The sequence below is a fragment of the Podarcis melisellensis genome (genome assembly GCF_964234715.1).
Source record: "Podarcis melisellensis genome assembly, chromosome: 1".
NCBI classification, from domain to species: Eukaryota; Metazoa; Chordata; class Lepidosauria; order Squamata; family Lacertidae; genus Podarcis; species Podarcis melisellensis.
This window is the reverse complement of record NC_138528.1, coordinates 49,119,680-49,144,106: the sequence shown is the minus strand read 5'-3', so window position 1 is coordinate 49,144,106 and position 24,427 is coordinate 49,119,680. Positions and strand designations below refer to the sequence as shown.

Sequence of the window (24,427 nt, the reverse complement as noted above, 5' to 3'; positions counted from 1 at the left end):
GGAATGCTACCCAGGAGGCACCAACTTTGGCGTATTTCAGATGCTTATTAGAAACTTACTGCTTGGTGTTGTACGCACATTCATATTCTGAATAATTTTACTTGTTACTGCCTGTAGATATTTGCAGACAGGAATTGTGTTAGAGCAGGGGTCAGCAAACTTTTTGAGCAGGGGGCCAGTCCACTGTCCCTCAGACCTTGGGGGGGGGCTGGACTATACTTTTTGGGGGGAAATGAACAAGTTTCTATGCCCCACAAATAACTCAGAGATGCATTTTAAATTAAAGCACAAATTCTACTCATGTAAAAACACCAGGCAGGCCCCACAAGTAACCCAGAGATTCAGATTTATTTTAAATAAAAGGATACATTCTATTCATGTAAAAACACGCTGATTCTTGGACTGTCTGCAGGCCAGATTTAGAAGGCAATTGGGCTGGATCCAGCCCCCGGGCCTTAGTTTACCTACCCATGTGTTAGAGTTTTGACTCTTCTTCTTCCAAACCAATTCAAGGTTTGTTTGTTTTTATAGCAAGCAAGCTAAAACTTGATTAAACAGAATAAATAAAACGCAGTTCCCACTCCAGGTGGCCCACAGGAAGCAAGACTCACTCCCCACAAATCTTCTTTCAGCACTAGTGGGGTACCGTATTTTTCGCCCTATAGGACGCACTTTTTCCCCTCCAAAAATGAAGGGGAAATCTGGGTGCGTCCTATGGGGCAAATGCAGGCTTTCGCTGAAGCTTGGAGAGCGAGAGGGGTCGGTGCGCACCGACCCCTCTCACTCTCCAGGCTTCAGGAAGACATCCACAGCCTAGGCAGCCCTGCGGGAGTTCCCACAGGGCTGTCTAGGCTGCGGATAGCAGCCTGCTTCCCGGAGCATCGGGTGCCCTGAAAGCAGAGCAGGGCTCCCCACGCTGCGGATAGCAGCCTGCTGCCTGGCACGCGGGGCACCCTGAAGCAGAGCGCCCCTTGCATCGGGCAGACATCGGCCAGCCCCACAAGCTTGGGGGACAGCAGGGAGGCACAGCGCCGCCATCCCGCTGTTCCTCGACCTGGTTCGGTTTCCCCGACCCACTTTTGGGGGGGAAGTAAAGAATTTTTTTTCCCTTTATTTCCCCCCCAAAATCTAGGGGAAATCTGGGTGCGTCCTATGGGACGGAGCGTCCTACGGGACAAAAAATACGGTATTTAGTAAACCACCCTTTCAAGAAATAGCAGCAATGCCCATATTGTCCTCAAAATGACAGAAAAACTAGATATATGGGAAATCAAAGAGATAATTGAGGAACTTTTGCCTATTTCACAGTGTCATGATTATATTGTAAAATATAATAATTCACAGTACAAATGTATTTCTGGGAATGTACAGAAAATCCTTCTCATTCTTGATACAGCCTTGGCCCAGTATACCTGAAGGAGCGTCTCCATCCCCATAGTTCAGCCCGGACACTGAGGTCCAGCTCCGAGGGCCTTTTGGCAGTTCCCTCAATACGAGAAGTGAGGTTACAGGGAACCAGGCAGAGGGCCTTCTCAGTAGTGGCACCTGTCCTGTGGAACGCCCTCCCATCAGATGTCAAGGAAATAAACAACTATCTGACTTTTAGAAGACAGCACTGTTTAGGGAAGCTTTTAATGTTTGATGGTTTATTGTGTTTTTAATATTCTGTTGGGAGCGGACCAGAGTGGCTGGGGAAAACAAGGCAGATGGGTGGGGTATAAATAACAAATTACTACTACTACTACTATCATTACTATCATCATCATCATCCTTCAGGTGATGTTTTCACTATAGCAATTCTTACCCAGTACTGGCTGTCCTCCATCATACTTTGGAGGCTGCCACTGCACTGTACAGTTATCTTCACCAACATTAGTGATTTCGGGAGCCTCAGGAGGGTCAGGTACATCTGGAGAAAGAAAGAGAGGTAACAAGATTGCCTGTTTCCTTCAAAACACGCATGCACACCGTATTTCTATTGCTAGTGTTTAATGCACCACAGAATCTGTTCCTATGGAACTTGCTGTCACAAGATGTAGTAACAGCCACCAGGTTTACGAGGGGATAACACAAATTCAGAGAGGGTGAGGCTATCAATGGCTACTGGCCATGATAGCTATACACAGCTTCTGAGGGTTATGCCTGCCAATATAAGGCTACATGCATGTGCACCACACATTTAAGGCACATGGCTTTAAACAAAGAATCCTGGGAACTGTAGTTTCTTAAGGGTCCTGGAAATGGTAGTTCTGTGGGGGGTTAAAACAGTTTCCAGGATTCCTTGGGGGAAGTGATATGTTTTACATATATAGCATATACACAGCTTCAGTTGCTGGGGAACACAAAGAGGAAAGGGCTATTGCATGCAAGTCCTGCTTATAGGCTTCCTAGAGGCATCCAGTTGGCCACTGTGGGGAAGTGGATGGTAAACAGACCTCTGATCCGATCCAGCAGGGCTCTTCTGACGATTCAGTATTCCCTATTCACACAACCAGATTTACTCCTTCATTTTAGAGGTTCCCATATGAATGTGCTGTAACCCTATTTATGATTCTAACAAACTGCATAAAGCTCCCTCTTCGTTGCAGGAAGCATTCTTCGTCTTGATGCATTTGTCATTGCAACTTTTATCTAAAGAGTCTAACATTAAGTAGCTTTTTCATTTCAAAGAAAGTGTGACCTCCTGATAAAACAAATACATGAATTGCACAGCTGATTTTGGGATAAATTCGAGTATGATATATTGCTTGGTCAACAGGGCAAAGCCACATCTCTGAAGCAATTAATGAATGAAGGAATGAAGGAAACAAGAGAAAGACAGAGACAGTGAATCTCATCTAAAAACTCAGTTTTCTCATATCTCTTCTCCTAAGTCACAGAGAGAGGGCAACATCCATTTAAGAAGGTCACTGTGCTTCATGTTGTGTTTAGACAATGAAGACAACTACTTATTAGGGCTGCACTGATCAGCTAATCTGTCCATTAATTCTTTTGATTGACTATACTACCCGATGGCAAGTTTTCCCCCCTTTCACTCTGCCTGCTATGTGGCACACTTGGGAGTCCTACTTGCCACAGTAGGCCAGAGGGACATTGACAGGAGAAAGATCATCTGCAGGGTCTCCTGCTCCACTGGAAAATGTATTATTCTATCAATGGTTGTGACTGCGTGTTAGGCTGGCAGAGAGAAGACTTGGCTCACTTGTACCAGGCTTTAGAAAGTGCCCATCTGCCTTGCTTACCAATCACTTTGACGGTGATATCAGCTGTATCTTCCCCTGCTGGGTTCTTAAGGGTAACTCTGTAGACTCCCTCGTCTTCCTTCTCAGCTCCTTCAATGGTGAACACACAATGGTCTTCATACATCTCTACACGGACTCGGCCTTCAGAATCAGAGAAGACCTGTGAGCAGTTATGGGTTGAAAGGTTGTTTTGTTATGTTGCTTCTGCTCTTAGACCGAGGTAAAGTTCGCAAACCGGGACACTACTTCCGGTTTTGCAGAGTAAACTGAATAGTTCATAAACAGGGCTGTTCTTAAACCGAGGTACCACTGTATGTGTCATTGATCTGCGCTGGGAACAGATTGAGCCACTTGTACTTCCTCCCTTGCCAGCAGAGATCTGGGAAGACCAAATAGTTCCTGGTAGTAGACCTTAACTGATCCACACTGGATTTGGATGGGTGACTATAGACACTCCCTCCCTAGTCATCACAATGTGATTTTGGATGGATGGAGTTCTGAAACACTTTCTGGTTTTGTTCTTTGGTTTCCCTATGCTCAGTTTTAGAAAGGGCTCAGAGGGATTCTGCTCTAGTACTCTTCTAATGCCAGTGTGAGATTACTGCCACTCCACAGATCCTTGCACACAGCAGCAGGCTGTATACACATGATTCTCTGCTCCCTCCCTCCCTCTTTCCACAAGGATCTCTGCACATTTAGCTGTGGAACAGATAAATAGTGCTTGGCTGGCAGCCCTATAAGTTTAGAAGGGTTGCTCAAGTTCAAAAACTCTGAGTCCAAAGAGAGACAGATTTCAAGAAAATACCTTAAACAAATATTTTAAAATAGCAATTTATTATGCGAGATGAGCTTTCCTATTTTCTCCAGCATTGTTAATTACTGAATTCATGACAGAGTCACCAAGTCTCTTTATTAAGGACCAGATATCTCTGTTCGACTGGTTGAAGAACAAAGAACTTGCCTTGTTGTCGTTATTTAAATCTCCACCTGTGCCTGTAATATCTTTGGATGGGTCACTTAGCAGCACTAGCTCGTTGTTCTGGAAGAGACACAAAACACAGGAAGAGTGGGGAAACATCTGGAAGGCACCATGTTGTCTAGCCCTGAACTAGGAGATATAAGCAAGGAGATACACAATTTCTCCCCCATGAAGTACAATGGCAAAAGGAAGGGTAGCTAATTCCACTTCTCTCTGCTGTGATTGCTATAAGAGTCTCCCTTCAGGTTTTAAAAAAGCAGCAAGCCTAGTGCCATATGCAGTTACCATCTACTGAATCAGGCTATTGGCTTATCCAGCTCAGTCTTCCTTCTAACAAACCACAGCTTTTCAAGATGGAGGTCTTTCCTGGCATTAGTATCTGAGACCCTTTGAGCAACAGAATCCGTTCCAGAAGACTGTTCGACTTCCGAAACGTTTGAAAACCGAAGATCAAAGGGCGGCCAGCAAAATCCATTGAAAAAATGGAGAAACGGGCCTTAGAAGCTGTTCAACTTCTGAGGCGTGTTTGAAAATGGAAGCATTCACTTCCGGGTTGTTGGCATTCAGGTTCTGAATTGTTCGTCAGCAGAGACATCCGAGAACTGAGGTTCCACTGTATAAGGAAAGGAAATTAAAAAAGAAAGAATAATAATTTAAGAAAGCTGAATAGAAAATAAAGGTTGGATGTAAGGAATTAAACCATGCAGAATCTCCTTTAAACGGCCCAATATTTTAAATAAATAAATAAACAAACATTGAACTAGCAGGTTCTGTGTGTGTTTGCCAAGTCACATATCAGAATCCCCCAAAAATGTTCTAGGGCTTAAATAAAACCACATGTTCTGAAGATGTGCAGAAAAGAATTGTGGTGTCAAAAACTGTTCCCCACTTCACGAAAGACCTGTAAAGAATGGGAAATAACTGTCATATACCCCCTCTTCTTATTCACCTTAAGCATGTGCAAGTTCTAATAATGTCCACTTGAATCAATGTGGGGACCAAGATGAGATAAATGCTGACAGCTGGAAGTGTCTGGCCTTGCCAACAAGCAAGCAGGAAAAGCCTGTGGAAGGAAGACCCTCAGGAGGTGGGTTGGACCCTCAAAGCAACTGCCACAGAAGGAGCATTTCTCCCCATTCCATGACCACACACCTTGTTTGACAGCATCAGGATTTCAAAGGGATAGAGAAGCCCAGTTGGTAATAAGGACCACAAGAGGTCAGCCTTGCACTACACAAATAGAAATGTTAAAAAATGAGAGGGCCTTCAGAATCTTAGGAGATTTCATTCCATTTTCTCCCATTACTCTGTGGTCCAGAATATTCCTTTGAACTTCCTGCAGTTTTTCCAAACACATAATGCTGGGTGTTTTACTTTATAGTCCTGAATCTCCTTCCAAGTCTCATTGAGGGTAAGTCTTCTGCATTTTATAAATTCACACAAACAATCGAAGCTCGCAGCATCCTTGTTCTTCAGATGAGCTCCATACGGAAAAGTCTAGCAGAACTGCTGCCAAGATGCTTCAAAAAGGAAATGGTCCCACAAGAAGAAATGGGATTCTAAAGATTTCTATATGCAGTGAAACCCCAGGGGAAGGGCTTCTGCATGGAAAAGACTTCATGTTCAATCTGACTTCACTGGGTAGGGCTGGGAGAAACCCCTGTCTGAAACCCTGGAGAGCAAACATTGGGATGTATCAATGGCCTGACTCAAAAGGAAGGAAGGAAGGAAGGAAGGAAGGAAGGAAGGAAGGAAGGAAGGAAGGAAGGAAGGAAGGAAGGAAGGATATATGATCATTCCCTCATAGATTGATCTTCCATTGTTGAGTAACTGTTTGGATTAGTCACAAGAAGCAATGATCCATGATAAATGATCAAAACATAAACAGTAGCATTTCCACGTGTTCATCAGATGGGAGATAAGTGCAATGAACATAAATGTGGGAACACATCCACTATCACAAGGGGACTTGACCTTGTTGCTTGGACTGCTATCCTCAACAAACTCAGAACTGAAGCTGCTTTGACCATTCTGAGGTTGCCTTTTTTAAAAGTGCTTACTTGGAATGGTAAATGTTATATATATATTATTTTAGAACACACATTAAAGTCAATATCTTTTTAAGTAACTATTTCTTTTTATTTTATTAATCCAGTTATAATTCTGAAATAAAATAAGGCATAAGAACATACGTGCTTGAGCTGAACCATCTTGGAGACGGTGACATTTTTACCTTGTTTACTTTCTGCCAGATCACTGTGGGTACTGGATCTCCTGAGATGGGTACATCAAGTCTCAACTTGTTTCCAGCCACCACAATTATGGTGTCAGGAGACTGGCCCATGCAGTCCAGGCGGATTTTGGGAGGTTCTGCAGCAAAAGCATAAAGGCAAAGAAGAATTTTCTAGCATTACTGAGGATTACTCAAAGATTCCATTTTATTTTGCCTTTCTCCCATTTCACTGACTTGCGAATGGAACATATTGCCCTTACCGTGTCTAGGCACAAAGTCAATCTTAACCTCTGGAAAAGAAAGAAAAAGGATAAAATGCATCTGAAAGTTTTTATTTTATAATCTATTATTTTTATATCCCACCCTTTCCTCCACTCAGGAGAAGAGTGGCTCACACAAATTAAATCAATCAATAATAAACCATCACCAGAGCCATAAATTCACAATAAAACACAGTAAAATCAACAACAACACATCTTTAGAACTGCACCCCCAAGTCAGTTCCTCTGTTGGATGTGAAAATGGACCATTCATAGGCTCATTTTAAAAATGCATAAACAATAACCTCTCATGATGTAAAGCTGTCAACACTAGGAGAAGCAGGTAAGAAAATCAGGATACAATGTAAGGAACGTTGTCCTTAATTTTTGCCCCAAAACGATTCATCTTAGAAATTCTGGTGCCTTTATGACAACAAATGACTGTACTTTGCGAATACTTGGGATTTTATATTTTCTATCTGCTGAAACAGTTCATACACTATCCTGTCACATGCCTTTCACCACCAGAGCTGCATGCTTGTTGTGGGAACAGGCGTCGGGTTCCCCATACTCCAACCCATATAAATAAGAGACCAATAAGACTGGCTTGGGGTCAAAACAGGACACAACTTTATTGAATACAGATGAAAGAGGTTTGGCTTGGACATGGGGCCATCTACAGTGGTACGCCGCAAGACGAACGCCTCTGAAGACGAAAAACTCGCTAGACGAAGGAGTTTTTCGTTTTCTTAGCCGCTTCGCAAGACGCATTTCCCTATGGGCTTGCTTCACAAAACGAAGCTTGCCCCGCAAGCTCCGGGGATAGCGGGGAAGCGCAGCGCGTCTTCCCCGCTGTCCCCAGACCTCTTTTGAAGCAAGGGGCGGCGGGGAGAAGATTGCTTCTCCCCGTTGCCAGCCCCGCAATCTCCGAGGACAGAGGGGAAGGCGTGAGCGCCTTCCCCTCTCTCCCCAGACCCCTTTTGAACCAAGGGGCGGCAACAGGGAGAAGCAATCTTCTCCCCGTTGCCGCCCCTTGCTTCAAAAGAGGGGACAGAGGGGAAGGTGCGCACGCCTTCCCCTCTGTCCCCGGAGATTGCGGGGCAGGCAACGGGGAGAAGCAATCTTCTCCCCGCTGCCCCTTGCTTTAAAACAGGTCCGGGGACAGAGGGGAAGGCGCGCGGCGCTTCCCCTCTATCTCCGGACGGTCTCCATAGGAACGCATTGATTGATTTTCAATGCATTCCTATGGGAAACCGTGCTTCACAAGACGAAAAACTCGCAAGAAGAAAAAACTTGCGGAACGAATTAATTTCGTCTTGCGAGGCACCACTGTAAATTTTTCTGGCTCACCCGCTGGAAGTGATGTATGGTCAATCCAGGTGGGGGTTCCTAAGACTTACATCAAATAGGGTGACCCACACAGGGACCATTGTCTGGGGGTTTGCTTTTGGGCCTGGCCCTGCCTCAGCATGTGACCACAGGCACCCTCCCCGGATCCCTTTAAGGGGATACCCCAGTGTTTGGAGGGGCAAGCGGAGATTACAGCCTCCCCTCCATCCAAAATAAAGGATTTCCCCAACTGCCAACTGAGAACAGCTAGTGCCCCAGATGTGGGCTGCTTAAATGGGCAAGGGATCTGAGGGAAACCTACCCACTCTGCCGGCTCCATCCCCTGGCATAGCCCAAGTCCCATCCTGCATCCTCATTGGCCAAAGCAGGCTAGGATCCAGTTCCTGATAGGTGGAGGGGGTTAACTTTATTTATTGAGTTAACTTATGAATCTTTACCAAACACAAATAATTTTCTTATGTGAGGGTACAATCTCCGCTGTCCGGGGCGATTTAAAAGCCCCTGGGAACGCAGGCAGGGGGGACAAAGACTTTTGCCCCCCGCCTGCCTTCAGAAGAGGTCCAGGACAGGCTTCGCGGACCGCTCCGCAAGCAGCGGGAGCGCTCCTTGCGGAGAGTTGCCAGCGCGCCCAGGCTTCGCGGCCCCGCCGCCCGGCTTCGGGACATCGTTCCGAAGCCGGGCGGCGGGGGGAGGCTTTCCCGCCCCGCCGCCCAGCTTCGGGACATCGTTCCGATGCCGGGCGGCGGGGGGAGGCTTTTTCGCCCCGCCGCCCGGCATCGGGACGATGCCCCGAAGCCGGGCGGCGGAGGGAGGATTTCCCGCCCCGCCGCCCGGCATCGGGGCATCCTTCCGAAGCCCGGCGGCGGGAGGAGGTGTCCCCGCCCCGCCGCCAGGCTTCGGAGGAGGTCCGAGGACAGCGGGGAAGATGCGCTGCGCTTCCCCACTGTCCCGGAGATTTCCCTATGGGCTGTCGTCTTGCGAAGCAAGCCCATAGGGAAATTCGTCTTGCGACGTGCCTCCAAAACGGAAAACCTTTTCGTCTAGCGGGTTTTCCGTCTTGCGAGGCGTTCGTCTTGCGAGGTACCACTGTATACATAAGCACATCAAGGAGAGGCCTAGGCTACCCCGCCCCTTAAAAGCTTTTTTTTTTTTAATACAAAGAATCATTCAAAAATATATCTCCCCCAACTGCAATTTGGAGTTGTACCATCCAGAATTCTACCTTCTTCAGTTCTGGCTTCTTTTCTTTTGCTAGTGCTACCTCTCTCATATTCAGCCTTTCACTTGATATTGTGCCTTCTTCTATCATCCCGTATGACCCTGTTTCTATAATCAACACTCTCACACACTCCTGACTTTCTCTGTATCCAAGCTCCTCAGATTTGTCTCCCCAATTTAATTTATTCACCAATTTGCATTTCTGTTGCTGCTAACTTAACCATGTCATTCGTTCAATGTGCATAACACAGAATCCTAGATCCATGCAGCTGAGAGAGATAAAAAAATTAACTACTCCAAATGTTTATCCTTAGTCTGGATTCTCCATACATCAAACCATCTGTCATAGTTTATATCAATCCCTTCCCCTCAGACAATTCACATCAACTAACTTATAGGCAAGTATGCAGGAGTTAACACACTGTCATAAATTTCCATGGGAAAGAAAGCATTTTGTGAAACAATGCTGATTGCTCAAAGAGATCTTTTCCATTGGCTCAGGTAGCCCAGATTTCTATTTCAGCCTTTGTCGTGTTGCATCAATGCAGGCGCACAGTATGCTATATCTAAGGCATGTACTTGCCAGTACAGCAAGGTTTAGAAATGGTCAGAAGTGACCTGCACATTTCCATAGCCATGACCATCTGTCCTAATGCTTCTCCATCTGGCACCTTCTCCTTTTTTACAATGACATTCTTGAGACATTAGATAGCCGCCACCCTTCTCCAACCATTGGCTTCAAGACCTCCACTGGAATTCCATCTGACTCATGTTTCTTTCATAAAAAGAGTTTTCATTTTTAATTTGAACAGCTGTTTCTCCATTTGCCCTGTTGGATGGAAGCACTTCTTGTTTTTTGTTTCGTATTAGGTGTGCACTTGCACACACTTGACACTCAGCTTACTTGAGGATCATGCCTACTCCCTTTCTGGTCACTGCTAGTCCAAACTGCAGGTCAGGGTCTAGAACAGGGCTGTGGGATAAATTCTTTCTTTCTTTCTTTCTTTCTTTCTTTCTTTCTTTCTTTCTTTCTTTCTTTCTTTCTTTCTTTCATATTTTAATGAGAAACTAATTCACAACTATACATAACCCAAAACACATTTTATCATTTGAAATTCACATATCTCTGAATTTTGTAAAGCAGCTTTCCACCCTAATAATAATAATAATAATAATAATAAGTTGTTTATACCCCGCCCATCTCTGGGCAGCTTCCAACAAAATATTAAAATACAGCAATGCACCAAATATTAAAAGCTTCCCTAAGCAGGGCTGCCTTCAGATGTCTTCTAAAAGTCTGGTGAATGTACTGGAGGAAAAAATGCATGAAATGTATAAATCCATGAAGTAATATACATTAGGGGAAAATTGCTTGCAAAAACGTGTATCTGAGTCAAAACTGTATACCAAAGTGTTGGGGAAAAATTGTACTAAAAATGCTACTAAATTTTCATGAGGATTTATTAAATGGGCACACTGCTGTGGAAATGTGGAGGATTTAAGACTGGAAAAATAAAAAATGGAAAGAAACCAAAAAGGACAATTTTTTCCACATGCCCCTAATGTGTGGATGGACCAAGGCTTATCCTGAACAGTAGAATCCACATCCTTTCAAACAGTCCTATAGATGAGGTTAATGGATATGGTTTGTACTAGTTGGGGGGGGGAGGGAGTTTAAACAGCACCAATGACACAATGATCAACAATTAAAAACCCTTTATATTTTGAGCATATATATCTGCCAAATGGGAATGAAACTGAACAGTACCTATAAAAATGAATGAGAGCAGAAGCTATAATGGATTTTCCATATAAACGCTGAAATAAATTGCTAGCACACTACTGTTTGTCCTATGACTTGCCATAAAATAATGGGAAGGTAAATGCACAAATTGAGCACCTGCAGACTTGAGGCTCTCCATTTATTGCAGTAGAAGACTGTGTACAAAGACTGGTCCTCTACACCAAAAACAGTACCAAAGCAATTCAGAAGAGATTGCTGGCTTGGAGTAAGACTTTCTTGCAGATGAGCTATAATCAGGGGTCTGCAACCTTTAAGACAAAAAGAGCCACTTGGACCTGTTTCCGAAGAAAAAAAAAACTGGGAGCCACAAAACCGTTGCATGCGCGCCGCTGCCCTCCGATCTGAAAGCGGGCGGGAGGGTGGCGTCGGGACGGTGCGTGACTAACGCACACACTGCCCCCATGCGACGTCACAGCCAGTACAGCGCCCGCCACAGTGGGGAGTGTCAGGGCACACAATGCGCCTCCTCCCCTCCCTAGTATCCGCCCCGGAGCCGCGACAAAGGTGTAAAAGAGCCACATGCGGCTCCGGAGCCGCGGGTTGCTGACCCCTGAGCTATATCCTCCTGGAAGAATGCCCCTGCCTATTATTATCAAAACAAGGATAGATTTTCCTCTTATGGGCTTTAGAATTAGCTTCTAGGAAACAACAGTTTATAATGCTGGAATTGTTTCTATGAACTAAATTCAGAAACAACCTTTACACCATGGTGATAATCCAATGCACAGTTATGTGCACATAAATTCCACTGAGATCAATAGGCTTAATTGCACCTAATTCTGCTGGTTCACAGCCAAAACTATATGAAAGTGGAAGCTACTCATTATTGTTGTGTGCGCTTTTCTCTATATATTTAATTTCAGTTTAATTGTGGCATCCAGTGTTGACCTTCCCATACTTTGGTCAATACCACAATTCTTTTCATAACTTTCTCTATTAAGGTATAAGATATTTATCCACAGAGTTCCTGTGGTGCTACATAAGGCAATTAGAGGGATTAAAAAAATCAGTCAAAAAGTGGGCTGACATTTTAAATAATAGCATTTGGATTGATCCAGCCCACCATAGGCCTAATGCCCATGCTTGGAGATATCCCTATTAGGGTACAGAATAACCTTATTTCAGCCTTACTGCCACAGTGGACACACAGAGATGCGCAGTACTAAGGTGCTTTGAAGCTCAGGCATCACCAAGCGGGAATCTCCTGTTTCATCTTCACACAAAGTGAACATTCCCACCAAGAACAGAAATAAGATTCCAGAACACTTACCCAAGAAACGAAGATGGGCTGAGAGATTATATGCAAATCCTTCGGGTATAAAAGAATAATCAGCTTCGTCTTCTGGAGTTACATCATCAATGGTTAGTTTATGGATTCTGATATTGCAAAAATACAAAATACAAGCTTTGTTTGGGTCCACTCACCTCTGTACAGGACAAATCCCATCCCCAGAGTAGATGGATAGGTAAGAAAGAATGCCACATGGATATATACGTATGCATATTCTATATTATAATAAATAAGTATAAATAGTGTGGAACCTATATCACAAACTTTATTAAGATGTCACTTCATTCAAATCAACTTGACTAGTGTTTCAATCCCGTGAACTGCAGGTGCGGCACCTGTGCTCAAAGAGATCCTTATAAGGCATACGAAAAGCCTAATTTCACTCCTCCTCCATGATATCCATACACAAACACTGTGCTGAATCATTACAGGTCATGGTAGGGAATAGGAAGTGTCTGAGTGTGCCTTCAGCACACTTGTGTCTCCCTCTATGCTCTGCTTAGTGAAGGAATTCACTTTTCTTGGCCAAGTTGAAGGAGAAAAACTTGAGAACTGTAGACACACCTCCCATTCCCTATAACAACCTTGCATACTGTCTGCACATACATGTCACAGAATAGGAGAATCCATCCTTCTATGGACTGCAATGGGCTTGGTTGAGCTCTAGGTATATTACTATATGTTTGAGGGCATTTCATAAAGCAGCAGCCATTTCCAGTATACATTATGGGCAATTGTATTACCACAAATGCCACAGTGACCGGAATGCAAAAATCGTCAGCCTTCACAGGGGCTTGTCTGAAAACTGGAGAAAGATGTGTTCCCAGAGATTCGTGAATCATTCACTGTAACATAACCACACCCTTTGTACAACTCTTCCAAACTAATACACACACACTCCTCACGTCAATTTAAACACCCACAAAGCACAATACAAAGGCATTTCCAGATATCTCCTTACCATTCAGAGGGAAGGTTGCATTCTCCCTCTGAGTAAAATTAGTATTTAATATTGGGTTATATACAACTGCTCTCTCTCACCACATACCATCTTATCACATATTCTCTCCACCCGAAGGAAAGTACTACTACTAACACCACCAATTTATTATTGCTACTTCTATTACTATTAGCAGCTTGTTACTCAAGCAACTTACAGCACCCTGGCTTAATTTTCTGAAGCACGACTTACCTGCCAATATGAGAGATTTTAGTCCGCTCATTTGGAATCACCTCCTTCCCATTTTTCAGCCAAATGCCTTTCACATTCTCGTCAGAAACCTCACACTTGAACACAGCCTGGTCCCTTGCCTTCACTGTCAGGTCTGCGATACTTTGGTACACCTCCAGCTTCTTCTCTGAGATCACGAATTTTGTGGATGGAGCAACACAAACACCAGAAGGTCAGAGGTCAACCAAGAACTGAAGCTGTGGATGTGTCTTTTACAAAAAGAAGAGGCTAAAGGAACTGTTTTGGGAAAGGTGAAATAGGAAGAGACATCCAGAGCACGTGGGACTTTAACAGGACTTGATAAGCAAGCACCTGTTGTTATCAGGATATCTATTACATCCGGCACATGGGCCTAACAATCCCCATAATATGCTTTGAAGGCCTGCACAATTAGCTGTCCTACAATTAGCCATCTAGCTAACGGCCGTTTCCCAGCCACAAAGTGGTTTACCAGCCACCATACATTATAAAAAAGTTCCTTTTGTATCTCACCTTGCACGATCAATTCAGCAACAGACTCCCCACCATTAGTCTTTGCTTTGTAATGCCCATTATCCTCCTTGGTGGATTCATTAATGATGAGGTAATGCTTTTTTCCATCCTTTTTGAAACGGTATTTGAATGCTTCTTCCCGGGTCAGCTCCACTCCGTCCTTCTCCCTACAGGTATGAAATATTCTTACACCTATCTGTAATGCTCAGCAACAGGGCAGTCGACTCCTGTTCATATAGCACAGGTTCATGGTCCATGGGTATGTTACCCATGATCTTTGAGGGATTATCAGAAGTAGTAGATGCACCTGTGAACCTGCATATCCAGCCTCAGGTTGGGAGAACAGGATTGGAGACATTTTTTGGTAATTTTGTGCAGGCATGCTCATCAAAATGCTGTCTTAGCTTCCCTGTGTGATTCCAGTGAAACCAGATGTCTCCCTGCTTCTTCATATGTAAAATCAGCACAAGTTTATTCCAAGTTATGTGGTATGGAAAGAAAAACCTTCCATGTGGATGAAATTTGAATGTAGTAGTCATAGGGCTAATTGTTTATTATTATTATTATTATTATTATTATTATTATTATTATTATTATTATTTCTTCAATTTATTATTCACCCTCCACATAGGGTCCCAGGTTACAATAATATATAGCACACAAACATTATATATGACTGAATATTCACTCTTGTAATAATTTTATGGTTTTGATTTTCCTTTTCAGAAAGGGAAAAATATTTTCTCCATGTTGATTTCATGTTTGACGCCAACAAGGATTCATTTCTGGTACTCTTGAAATGATGAAGAATGATGTTAGAGCCTGAACTATTTTAGAGGTTTGGTGAAAATTTGAGAGTTCTTCCTCTGGCTTTGACTCCATTTAAAGCTGGGACAGCTGCACTTCTACCCTTGTCTGCTGCCCATTCCACAGCTATCAATACTCTATAATGAGTATTTATATTTCAGGGAGCAGCCATGAGCCACAGGATCAGATAGTGGCAGCTGCAATATGTTTTGGGAAGGATTAGATACTCCCATACCCATATACACCCACACACCCCACACAGTATGAAATCTCCAGACATCCTTATATGAACACCAAACAACAAATGTACATCTGTGCTATATTTTCACACATGTAATGTACACACAGTCACCAGTTCCATGGGCCTGTTTACCCCCCCCCAAAAGAACAGATGATAACACTTAAGTTTGATGAATCCTATAAGTATTGCAGGAACAACTTGCAGTTTTGTTCTTGCACTCTGGGTTGGCCCTATCATTAGGCAAAGTAAGACAGTGGCCACAGACAGGGGGTAGTGGGGCTCAGCAGATGCTTCTCCCTGGTTGTTTCTGCCCTCCTAGGTCCACACCTTGGTTGTAGGAGCATCTCCACCCCCATTTTTCAGCCCAGACACTGAGGTCCAGCTCTGAGGGCCTTCTGGCGGTTCCCTCACTGCGAGAAATGAGGTTACAGGGAACCAGGCAGAGGGCCTTCTTGGCAGTGGCACCCGCCCTGTGGAACACCCTCCCGATAGATGTCAAGGAAATAAACAACTATCTGACTCTTAGAATATATCTGAAGGCAACCCTGTTTAGGGAAGTTTTTAAATGTTTGATGTTTTATTGTGTTTTTAATATTCTGTTGGAAGCCGCCCAGAGTGGCTGGGGAAATCCAGCCAGATGGGTGAGGTAAATAAATAAATAAATAAATAAATTAGTAATGCCTGCTTGTTAATGGCCTGGACTGACTCGCTGGCTAACTTGTGAGGCTATATTGTTTTAGATGTCAGCTGAAAACTATTTTTATTTCAGCAAGCCTACCCAGATATACTGCAGAATTTAGTTACCTATGCTTGTTTCAAAAGTTTTACTGATTCCATCTGTGTTTTTATTAACAATTGCCTTATGTATATTTGTTCTAAACAGTTTTGTGTGCTTCGTTTTGGCTGCGTTTTATCACAGCTTTGTGATTTAAGCGGTTTGTAAATCTTTCTAAACAAATTCATTAAAGAAATGAAAACAGACTAAGCAAGCAGGCGGAGAGGGAGCCAGCCCTGTCCACTTTCTCCAGCACGCACCCTGTAAGAGTGTGAGTGTGTGTTGTGTGTGTGTGTGTGTGTGCATGCGTATGTCACTCTGCTGCCGTGACAGATTCTAGTGCCACTTTTGATGCATTGCGGTATTTGTTTGATCAGGCAGTAAGCAGCTATCATGTAGAGAGGTGAGCAAGTGTTGCAAATAGAACTGTCTAGGGCAAAGAACCTGCCCTGCACCCGCTCCAAGCTGTCCTCAAGTTCAGTGGAGGACACTGTCCCGTTGCCAATGTTCAAGTAAGACTTAAGTGCCAGTTTGGTCAGCTTCTTTTGTGTAACGAGGAGACCCTCTTGCCCTTTTCCTCAGGAAGGGCTGGTTGACACATTAGAACAGCCACATGGCACCACACATCAGTTGTAAGGCAATGATGGGGGTTGTTGGGGTGGGGTTTCCACTGCAGTACATTTACTTGATTTTAATGGTTGTTTTCTGCTTCACTGAATTTTGTATTGTGCCTTGTGAACTGCTTTGATATTTTTTTATGAACAAAAAGCTGTATTTAAGCTTTTTTAAAACAATAAAAGAAGGTGCAGATTAGCTTGCTATGCAGATAATGATGATGGATTTAAACCCTGTATTTTAATGAGCGTGCACAAGGTGGCTTACATATAAGCAATACCAACAAAACAACAAAGCAACAGCAGTTAAAAAACCCATCTTAGGTATATATGTAAAAAAAAGCCTGGGAAACTGCAAAATACTCAACAAAATCAAGATTCTGAAAAGACCCCAAATCTTCACTCTGTGCTTAAAAGCAAGCAGAACAGGCTAAGCAGACCTCTCTTGGGAAGTCATTTTACTTCTTGGGTTTGCCACAACCAACAAGTCCGTCTCCCAGACACCAAACTGGTGCTAAGAGATTCTCTCTGTGAGTGAGCATGGGTGTGGCTGATTTTAGTGCTTTTCCAGATTGATTTAGGAAGAGCACTGATGGTAGAGCATGCTCACTCCACTTCATGGTCATCTGTCTTTTTCTGCTCTGGGCAGCCATTTTGTGTTATGCGATGACAGCCATTTTGTGACTGCGGCCCTTCTCAAAGTCAAAATGTGCCCACTGACCCAAAGACATTAGCACCCCCTTAACTAAGTAACTTAAGGCAAATAAATAAATCCTTGCACCACACTTCAAATGCGTTGTTTTCTTTCCTACTTGTAGATCTTCTTAGAAAACCACAACAGCCTTTAGACCTATCTTTAAAATGGAATGTGAGGGTCAGTTAGAATATTTTTCTGGCCTTGGGACCCCTTCCCTTGTTTATTGCCTGTTCTGTCTTCTCTCTTTGGTCATGCAAGAAGGGTGATGGACACTTGTGTGATAGTTTCGAGCCCCTAGGACTCTGGAGGGCAATTGTTCTCGTTTCTTAGTCATTCAGGAAGTAGGAACCCCCACTTCTCCCCAGTTCCTTACCACTTCACAGTAGCCCCTTCTTCTGACACTTCAATTTCAAACTCCACTCTTTCACCAACCATGACCACCTGGTCTTCCAGAGAATGAGTAATCAAGACAGGAGGCTCTAGAAATGGGGAGGAAACCTAATTTCAGAGAGAGGAATGCAGAGGAAAACAAAAACCCTTGGAACTCTCATCCAGCTTTCCCAGCTGATGGTCAGCTGTAGCTCTATGAATAGCAGGTCCTCACACTCCCAGAGTTCTTTCCAATTTAGCTGAGATGCCAAATTACATAACTGACTTTCTTACATAAACCATTTCCCTTCATTTCTTTTGTAGCTATAAATCAGAACTTTGGCACACTTGACTGTTCTTTGTCACCTAAGACTGCCTAAATCCTCCCTTAAAACTAAAATGTAGGAAATTCTGGCGTAAACCAGAATAAAGAAAGAGAATGGGAAGGTGGAAGGGAAGAAGCAGGTTAAGTGTCTGAGTCCCTTCAAATGAAAATGTTGGGCTCCACTGGAACAACAGGACTTCCATTTCCTCTGTATACCTCTCAAAATCTGCTACAGACCAATCTGCTGGACCCTTCTCTGATCCCAATAAAATGGTGGTTATGAATTATGCTTACCCCTGACAAAGAGTTCTGTGAAAGTCTTCTCTTCTCCAATCACACACTGATATGCTGCATCATCAGCCAGCGAGCAGTGGTTGATGGTCAGAATCCTCTTGTTCCCAAGAGCCTCAAAAATGTATCTGGTGAAATGCAAAGAGAATTCAAAGGTATCAAAAGAGAAGGAGTTCCTAAATCTTCATCACCCTGTCTTCTATCATGACATAAAGCAGAGTTTTTGACTAGATGCCCCCATCCTGGTGTGGTTAAGTGGGAAGACGCACCTTATCCCTTCCTCCCTTTGCCTCCCTGATGGCACACAGAGCCCCAACAGAAGTAATTTATCCCTTGGGACATGCATAAAGGAACACTATGGACCAAACGACACTGATGTTGATAATGGGCTTATTGTATAACAACTTTGCCAGGATATCGTAAAGAAAGGCAAATTAACTGAATCACAAATGGGAAAGCATGACATGAGAACTTACTTGCTAAGAGACAGACCAGTGATTGGGTTCAGTTCCAGGTGCAGAGATTGAAAGAGGGGGAAATAAAATCAGACAGTCATTAAAAATCTGCCTATTAATTCAATATCCTCCCATCCAATTATATCCACTACATTAGACCCTTCATTATTCTCTCCACTTTTCTTTCTGATAGACCCTAATTTTCTTCTTCTCCCCCTTCTAATAATGACTTGAACTTCTATAGCCCACACTTTTCCATTAGTATTTATTGCTTTTTTTAAATACCCGCCGCTGACTTGGATCTCTTGCCCATTCTTCAGCCATTTCACTTCATCATCTGGGTTAGCAAGTTCCACCATTAATTTGATCTTCTGTCCTTTGTCAGTCTGGTAGGCAGGTTCCAGTCTCTTGGCAAAGGCTGGGGAAGAAACAGTTTATGTAATCAAACTCTGCCCACAGTAGAGTATGAGACTCTTAATCTCAGGTTTATGGGTTCAAGCCCTACATTGGGCTAAAGATTCCTGCATTGCAGGGGGTTGGTCTAGATGACCCTTGTGGTCTCTTCCAATTCTACGATTCTTCAAATACTGCTAATTGTGCATTGTAATTTTGAGTGGGGGAAATGGACTAGGAGACCTGTAATACCCTTTTCATCTTCCTATATTTTAGGGCTTTTCCACACAATAATTTAGCACAGTACTATCTTAGTTTAAAGCTAATGGACAGTGACTGGTAGGGATGGGGGAGGAATTTGATTCAGTTCAAATATAAAGGCAAATCTATCTGATTCACATTTTCTATAAAAACGTGTGAACTGAAACCCACCCATTAACATTCTCCAAATGTTGCAGTGCAGTTCTCCAGGCACTGATGTGTACAAAAATACATAAAGTAAGGTAAAAGATGTGTATTTTGGTGAAAATAACATACAAAAATGCATTATATTAGGATAAATTGCTTTGCTAAAATATGATTATTATGCAAAATTGCCCCCCATATGTTATATTTGTACTAAAATTTGCACTAAAATGCTGGTGAATTTTCACGAGGACTTTAAAAAACTCCAATCACACGCTGATGTAGAAATAAGGAGAACTGAACTTATGATTGGAAAAATGAGAAATTGAGAGAAACCAACACTGACAGGTTCACCCATCCCTAGTAACTGGGCAGAGGCTTAATTATAATGTCCACTTCCCATCTTTCTGCTTTATGTGTTTTAATGAGAGTTACCTATGTTCTCAGCTAATTAATATCTTCAAATCATTATTGGATTATGGTAAACCACGACTCTCTTCCCTTATTCCATTTCTTCTGCTGAAGCTGCATTCTTCCACAAGACTTGCCAGAAGCACCCACTATTATCTCTTAATTTCGTATACTTCCTTTTAATGGCTACCTTTCTCATCTTGGTTCCTCATTTCTAATTCTCTAGAACCTACTGTTCTTTTCTTGATAGTAAATTGAAGCATGGGAACTGACACATACATGTGAAATGGTCTTTCATATTTCCCCAACCCCCATGGAAGAGTTTGAAAGCTGCTTCATACATTGTATTTCCCCCCTAAAAAGAGGCATTTCCCATGAAGGAAAAAAAGAAGAGAAGCAATCATGTTCTCTTACCTGTGCTTTTCTTCTCCTCCTTCTTCATGCGCTTGAGACGCTTCAACATACCTCGCAGATCTGTGATACCATATTGGAAAGCAATTTTTTCATATTCTGATGCAGGAGCTTTCCGGAGGATTTCCCACACGTCAACATCTGGCTGTGCTTCAGTTTTTGCCTCAATTCTGTAGAAAAGGGGCATATAGAACATTTTCTCATAAGGGACTTCAAATAGCCTGCCTATTAGATTGTGTCTCTACTGCATAAATTCCTATTTATATTAAAATACCTGTCAGTTTAGGGGACTCATTGTTAGTGAGGTGCTTAAGGCATAGAAAGACTAAGTGCCTTGATGAAGATCAGATAATGTGTCATAGTCAATGATCGGACCCTTATTTTCAAGTTCCTAAATCAATTCCTTAACAACAATACCAGTCTCCTTTACCTTGCAACAGGGGTCATGGAGACCATGATGTTAGGCAACAGGCGAGTTTTCTGTGTGGCTTTAGGGTGTGGGTTTTGAGCGAGAAAGCTCCCTTGACTTACAATTCTTAATTATATAGGAGCTCATTTGTTTAATGACGATGAAGGGGAATATAAGTATCATAAATAGATAAATTGGTTTTTCCGTCTTGTGAGTAGAAAGTGTCAATTTCTCTTCAAAATGAAGCTTAGGCATTTATCAACCTTGTACAGATTTTAAAAACAATTAGAATGCAAGAAACTAGATGGGAAGATAGCAACTTTGGACCCCCTGAGCGGATAATTCGCTCAAACAGTTTAGGCATCTTCTAGGCACATGAATCTGTTTATATTCTTTTTGTGAATCTATTTACTAACAAAAACAGCAGTCATGTAAAAGACTGATTGACAGTTAGCAGAGGCGAGGGAATGGAAAGCTTACCGATGTACTGAGCGCAAGAAGCTGCTGGACTTGAGAACGATGCAGATGAGCATTTGGATGAGCATGCAGCAAGGCCATGAGCAAGAAAGAGGGCAACATGTGTTAGCATTAGCGCCATTACTAGAAGAAGGCAGCCCTTTGATGGTAAGGACTAAGGATTTACTATAATGATGGTAAAGAAGCCACAGCACACATTAAACAATCCAGTTCTACACAAGTCTTAGGCTGTGTACATACTACACCTCTAAAGCACACCTGAAGCGCATTTCACCCTCAGAGAATTCTAGGCACCATAGTTTATTAAGAGCTGCTGGGAATTGTAATTCTGTGAGGGGTAAACCACAGCTCCAAGAATTCTTTGAGAAAAAGAATATGCTTTAAAGCAGGCACCCCCAAACTTGGCCCTCCAGCTGCTTTGGGACTACAATTCCCATCATCCCTGACCACTGGTCCTGTTAGCTAGGGATGATGGAAGTTGTAGTCCCAAAACATCTGGAGGGCCAAGTTTGGGGGTGCCTGCTTTAAAGGTATAGCCCTACATTTATACCAACCTAGAGGGACCACGTGAGGTACAGCTTTGCTGGAAACAGGCCTCATTTAGGGGAATGGGAATACATCATGGATATGAAGTCTTTCATTTTTTTCATTTCAGATTTTGGAAAGTGCACTACTCAAGTGGTCTCACATAGCCAAGAATAAGCATAAATGTAGCAGAAGAAACCTATGTATACTCCTAGGAAGAGGTTTCTTTTTTAATTATAATGCACATCAATGGACCAGTCACAGCACAATTTACGCAGTAGGGTTTATGACTTTGCTTAGCCTGCAATTAGTGAACTTGGTTTGTAAAGGCAGAGAAAATCTGCTTAAAACAAGAATCTAACTAGCCTGCAATGCTAGATCGACATTTCCATTCCAACCCCTGTCCAGCTATCCCTGACAATTTGTTTAGGTGGAAAGAAATGAAACACTTGGGGAGTCATAGACTGCAGACATTTTTCAGGATACCTATCCTAATGGCATACCAAGTGATTATATGGCTCTTCACGCATGAAGGAGACAACAGACTGTACTCACTGTCTGTGCCCCCATGTGTCCATGTGTCCTATGTAGAATCAATTTGTATACATCAAGGCTGTGTCCATGGGATTGGGAACCATGCAGAAGGCAGGGCCCCTGATCAGGCAGATAGAATCCATTATATTAGTATATATGGAGAATTCATGATGCCAGCATGAAAAGGGCTAATGTCATGAGGATCAGTTTGCCACACAAACAAAGGGAACGGAATGGAAGACAGAGCGATTGCTAAGCTCTAACAGGGCAAGTAATAAGCAAAGGATACCACTAGCTTTAGCCTCCTGCCGATTCTTCCACTGCTTTCTGTTAGTAACAGTTAGAACTTGCATGAGTTTTACAAATAAATGGGCTGATTGTACATCAGGTCTACTCAAAAGCACATTTGACCTGCATAGTCCACCCAGATTCTCCTGTGCCTGACTTGACTTTATCTGTGCTACAAGTAGAGATATGGGATTGGGTGTCACAAGCAGAATTTGCACTAGCACAGGTTTATGTTGAACACAGGATTTCTTCAAAACACTAGCCTTCCCACACTGGCTCCAACTAGTCACTCTATATTGGGAGGGAGGGCTATTAGATGCAGTAAGAACACCACAGTTTACCCATGAACTTGGAGGCATTGAGGTGTTTTAGACAGAACCTGTTCCACACAAAGTAAGCTGTCAATGTGTTCTAAACATGTGCGGGAGAGTTAAAAATAGTTGCATACACTCCAGCGATGGGCCTTTCCTATCCTATTACCTTAGACTGATTCAGACCTCTCAGCTGTCACCTCCTTCAAGGTCTCCCTTCACCATCCCATGTCAAAGCAGAGTGACAACTGTTCCCTTTCCTCCCAACCTCTTTCTGGCCTATGGCACCTCTGTGTCAATGTCATCTAAATTATTCTGCCATTAAATAGAGGTCCACACTCTGGAACAATATGAATAAAGTTTTACCCTTTCCAGCAGGAGCTCCAGGAACAGCGTCACTTGCTGATTAACATGGGAGAGATCCATAGTTGTGACAACTGCAGGACGTATCCTGCACCTATGGGGAGTACTTTATCATAGATTTCCTCTGTCTACTTGCATTTCTATCCTTTGAAGAAACATTGCACATTTCCGGCACCACCACTAGAATGGAATATAAATCCAGGAACGCCTTCTGATACTCTGCTGCAGCAAGTATTAAAACGGAAACCTTCATCTTCTGAATTAAATAATTCACAGTAATGGCTAGTTAACAAAGGCTGGGAAATTAAGCACAATAAGCTAGAAATAAGTCCAGCTGATTACTTCTAAGGACCAAACCAGACATGTCACCGTTCACAGAATTAGCAGTTTTTTTATGGTGAATGGCTGGCAGAGGGCACCCAATCTAGCTTGGAACTCAAGTGGGAGGGTGTAGGGACAGAATGCAGTAGACGGAATGCAGGGAACAAAGGGTTAAAGCCCCCCTATTCCTCTGTCTGCATTTCAGTCTGGATTGAGACCACACTACCTGCTAATATAATATAATATAATATAATACTAATTGTGTGAATGGTGTCACTTCTTCTTTTGTCCTAGACAAACGAGAACTAGGCTACACACCACTCATGTAGAATTCCTCCAAGTTTTGAAATGATTCTCTCTCTAACTGTGAGTCAATTATGTGCCATCAGATGGAAGGCGCTGTTCAGCATATTATTAATCTCAGGATATAGAGTTATAGTCAGCGTAGTAAGTACTACTAAGTAAGTAGTTCCATCAGACAAGGATTTGAAACTTTAACATAATAAATTAACTTTTCAATCCATTTTAGAATCACACCAATTTATTCCTTGGTGAGATATGCTTGAATAATAGGATGGAGATGCTAAAATATCAAGACCTGTATGACCACTGTATCAAAAAAATAAAATGAAAGGCAAAGTTTCGTATTAAACAGAACTTGGCATCAATTTCTGGTCCATTGGCTTATACTATGACCACACATCTCAAATCGGCACACCTGAACTAAGATCCAGTCAAAACACCACTGGATCAGCATGGGATCTGGTCACAGGGAAGTTGCTATTTCACTGATAAATATTATTTTAAATCAATTTACTTCATTAGGGATGTTTTAGGATCGCATTGAATCCAAAAACATGGTCAGCAAACTCTTTCCACCTTTGATGAGGAATTCAGTAGGGAAA

General features: G+C 42.9%; 1 protein-coding gene across 1 annotated transcript in view; it reads right to left on the bottom strand.

The window, feature by feature from the left end:
• MYBPC3 (myosin binding protein C3) overlaps nucleotides 1-24,427 on the bottom strand; it is a 79,815-nt gene that overhangs the window by 21,745 nt on the left and 33,643 nt on the right. The window contains exons 10-22 of the mRNA XM_081902685.1: nucleotides 21,184-21,207; nucleotides 20,298-20,464; nucleotides 18,960-19,092; nucleotides 18,223-18,347; nucleotides 17,608-17,713; nucleotides 14,101-14,267; nucleotides 13,570-13,735; nucleotides 12,357-12,463; nucleotides 6,715-6,744; nucleotides 6,455-6,591; nucleotides 4,204-4,350; nucleotides 3,243-3,402; nucleotides 1,805-1,909 (exon numbers count right to left, since the gene is read on the bottom strand). Of these exons, the coding sequence (XP_081758811.1) occupies nucleotides 1,805-1,909; nucleotides 3,243-3,402; nucleotides 4,204-4,350; nucleotides 6,455-6,591; nucleotides 6,715-6,744; nucleotides 12,357-12,463; nucleotides 13,570-13,735; nucleotides 14,101-14,267; nucleotides 17,608-17,713; nucleotides 18,223-18,347; nucleotides 18,960-19,092; nucleotides 20,298-20,464; nucleotides 21,184-21,207 (1,574 nt within the window). The remainder of the gene's footprint in view (nucleotides 1-1,804; nucleotides 1,910-3,242; nucleotides 3,403-4,203; nucleotides 4,351-6,454; nucleotides 6,592-6,714; nucleotides 6,745-12,356; nucleotides 12,464-13,569; nucleotides 13,736-14,100; nucleotides 14,268-17,607; nucleotides 17,714-18,222; nucleotides 18,348-18,959; nucleotides 19,093-20,297; nucleotides 20,465-21,183; nucleotides 21,208-24,427) is intronic.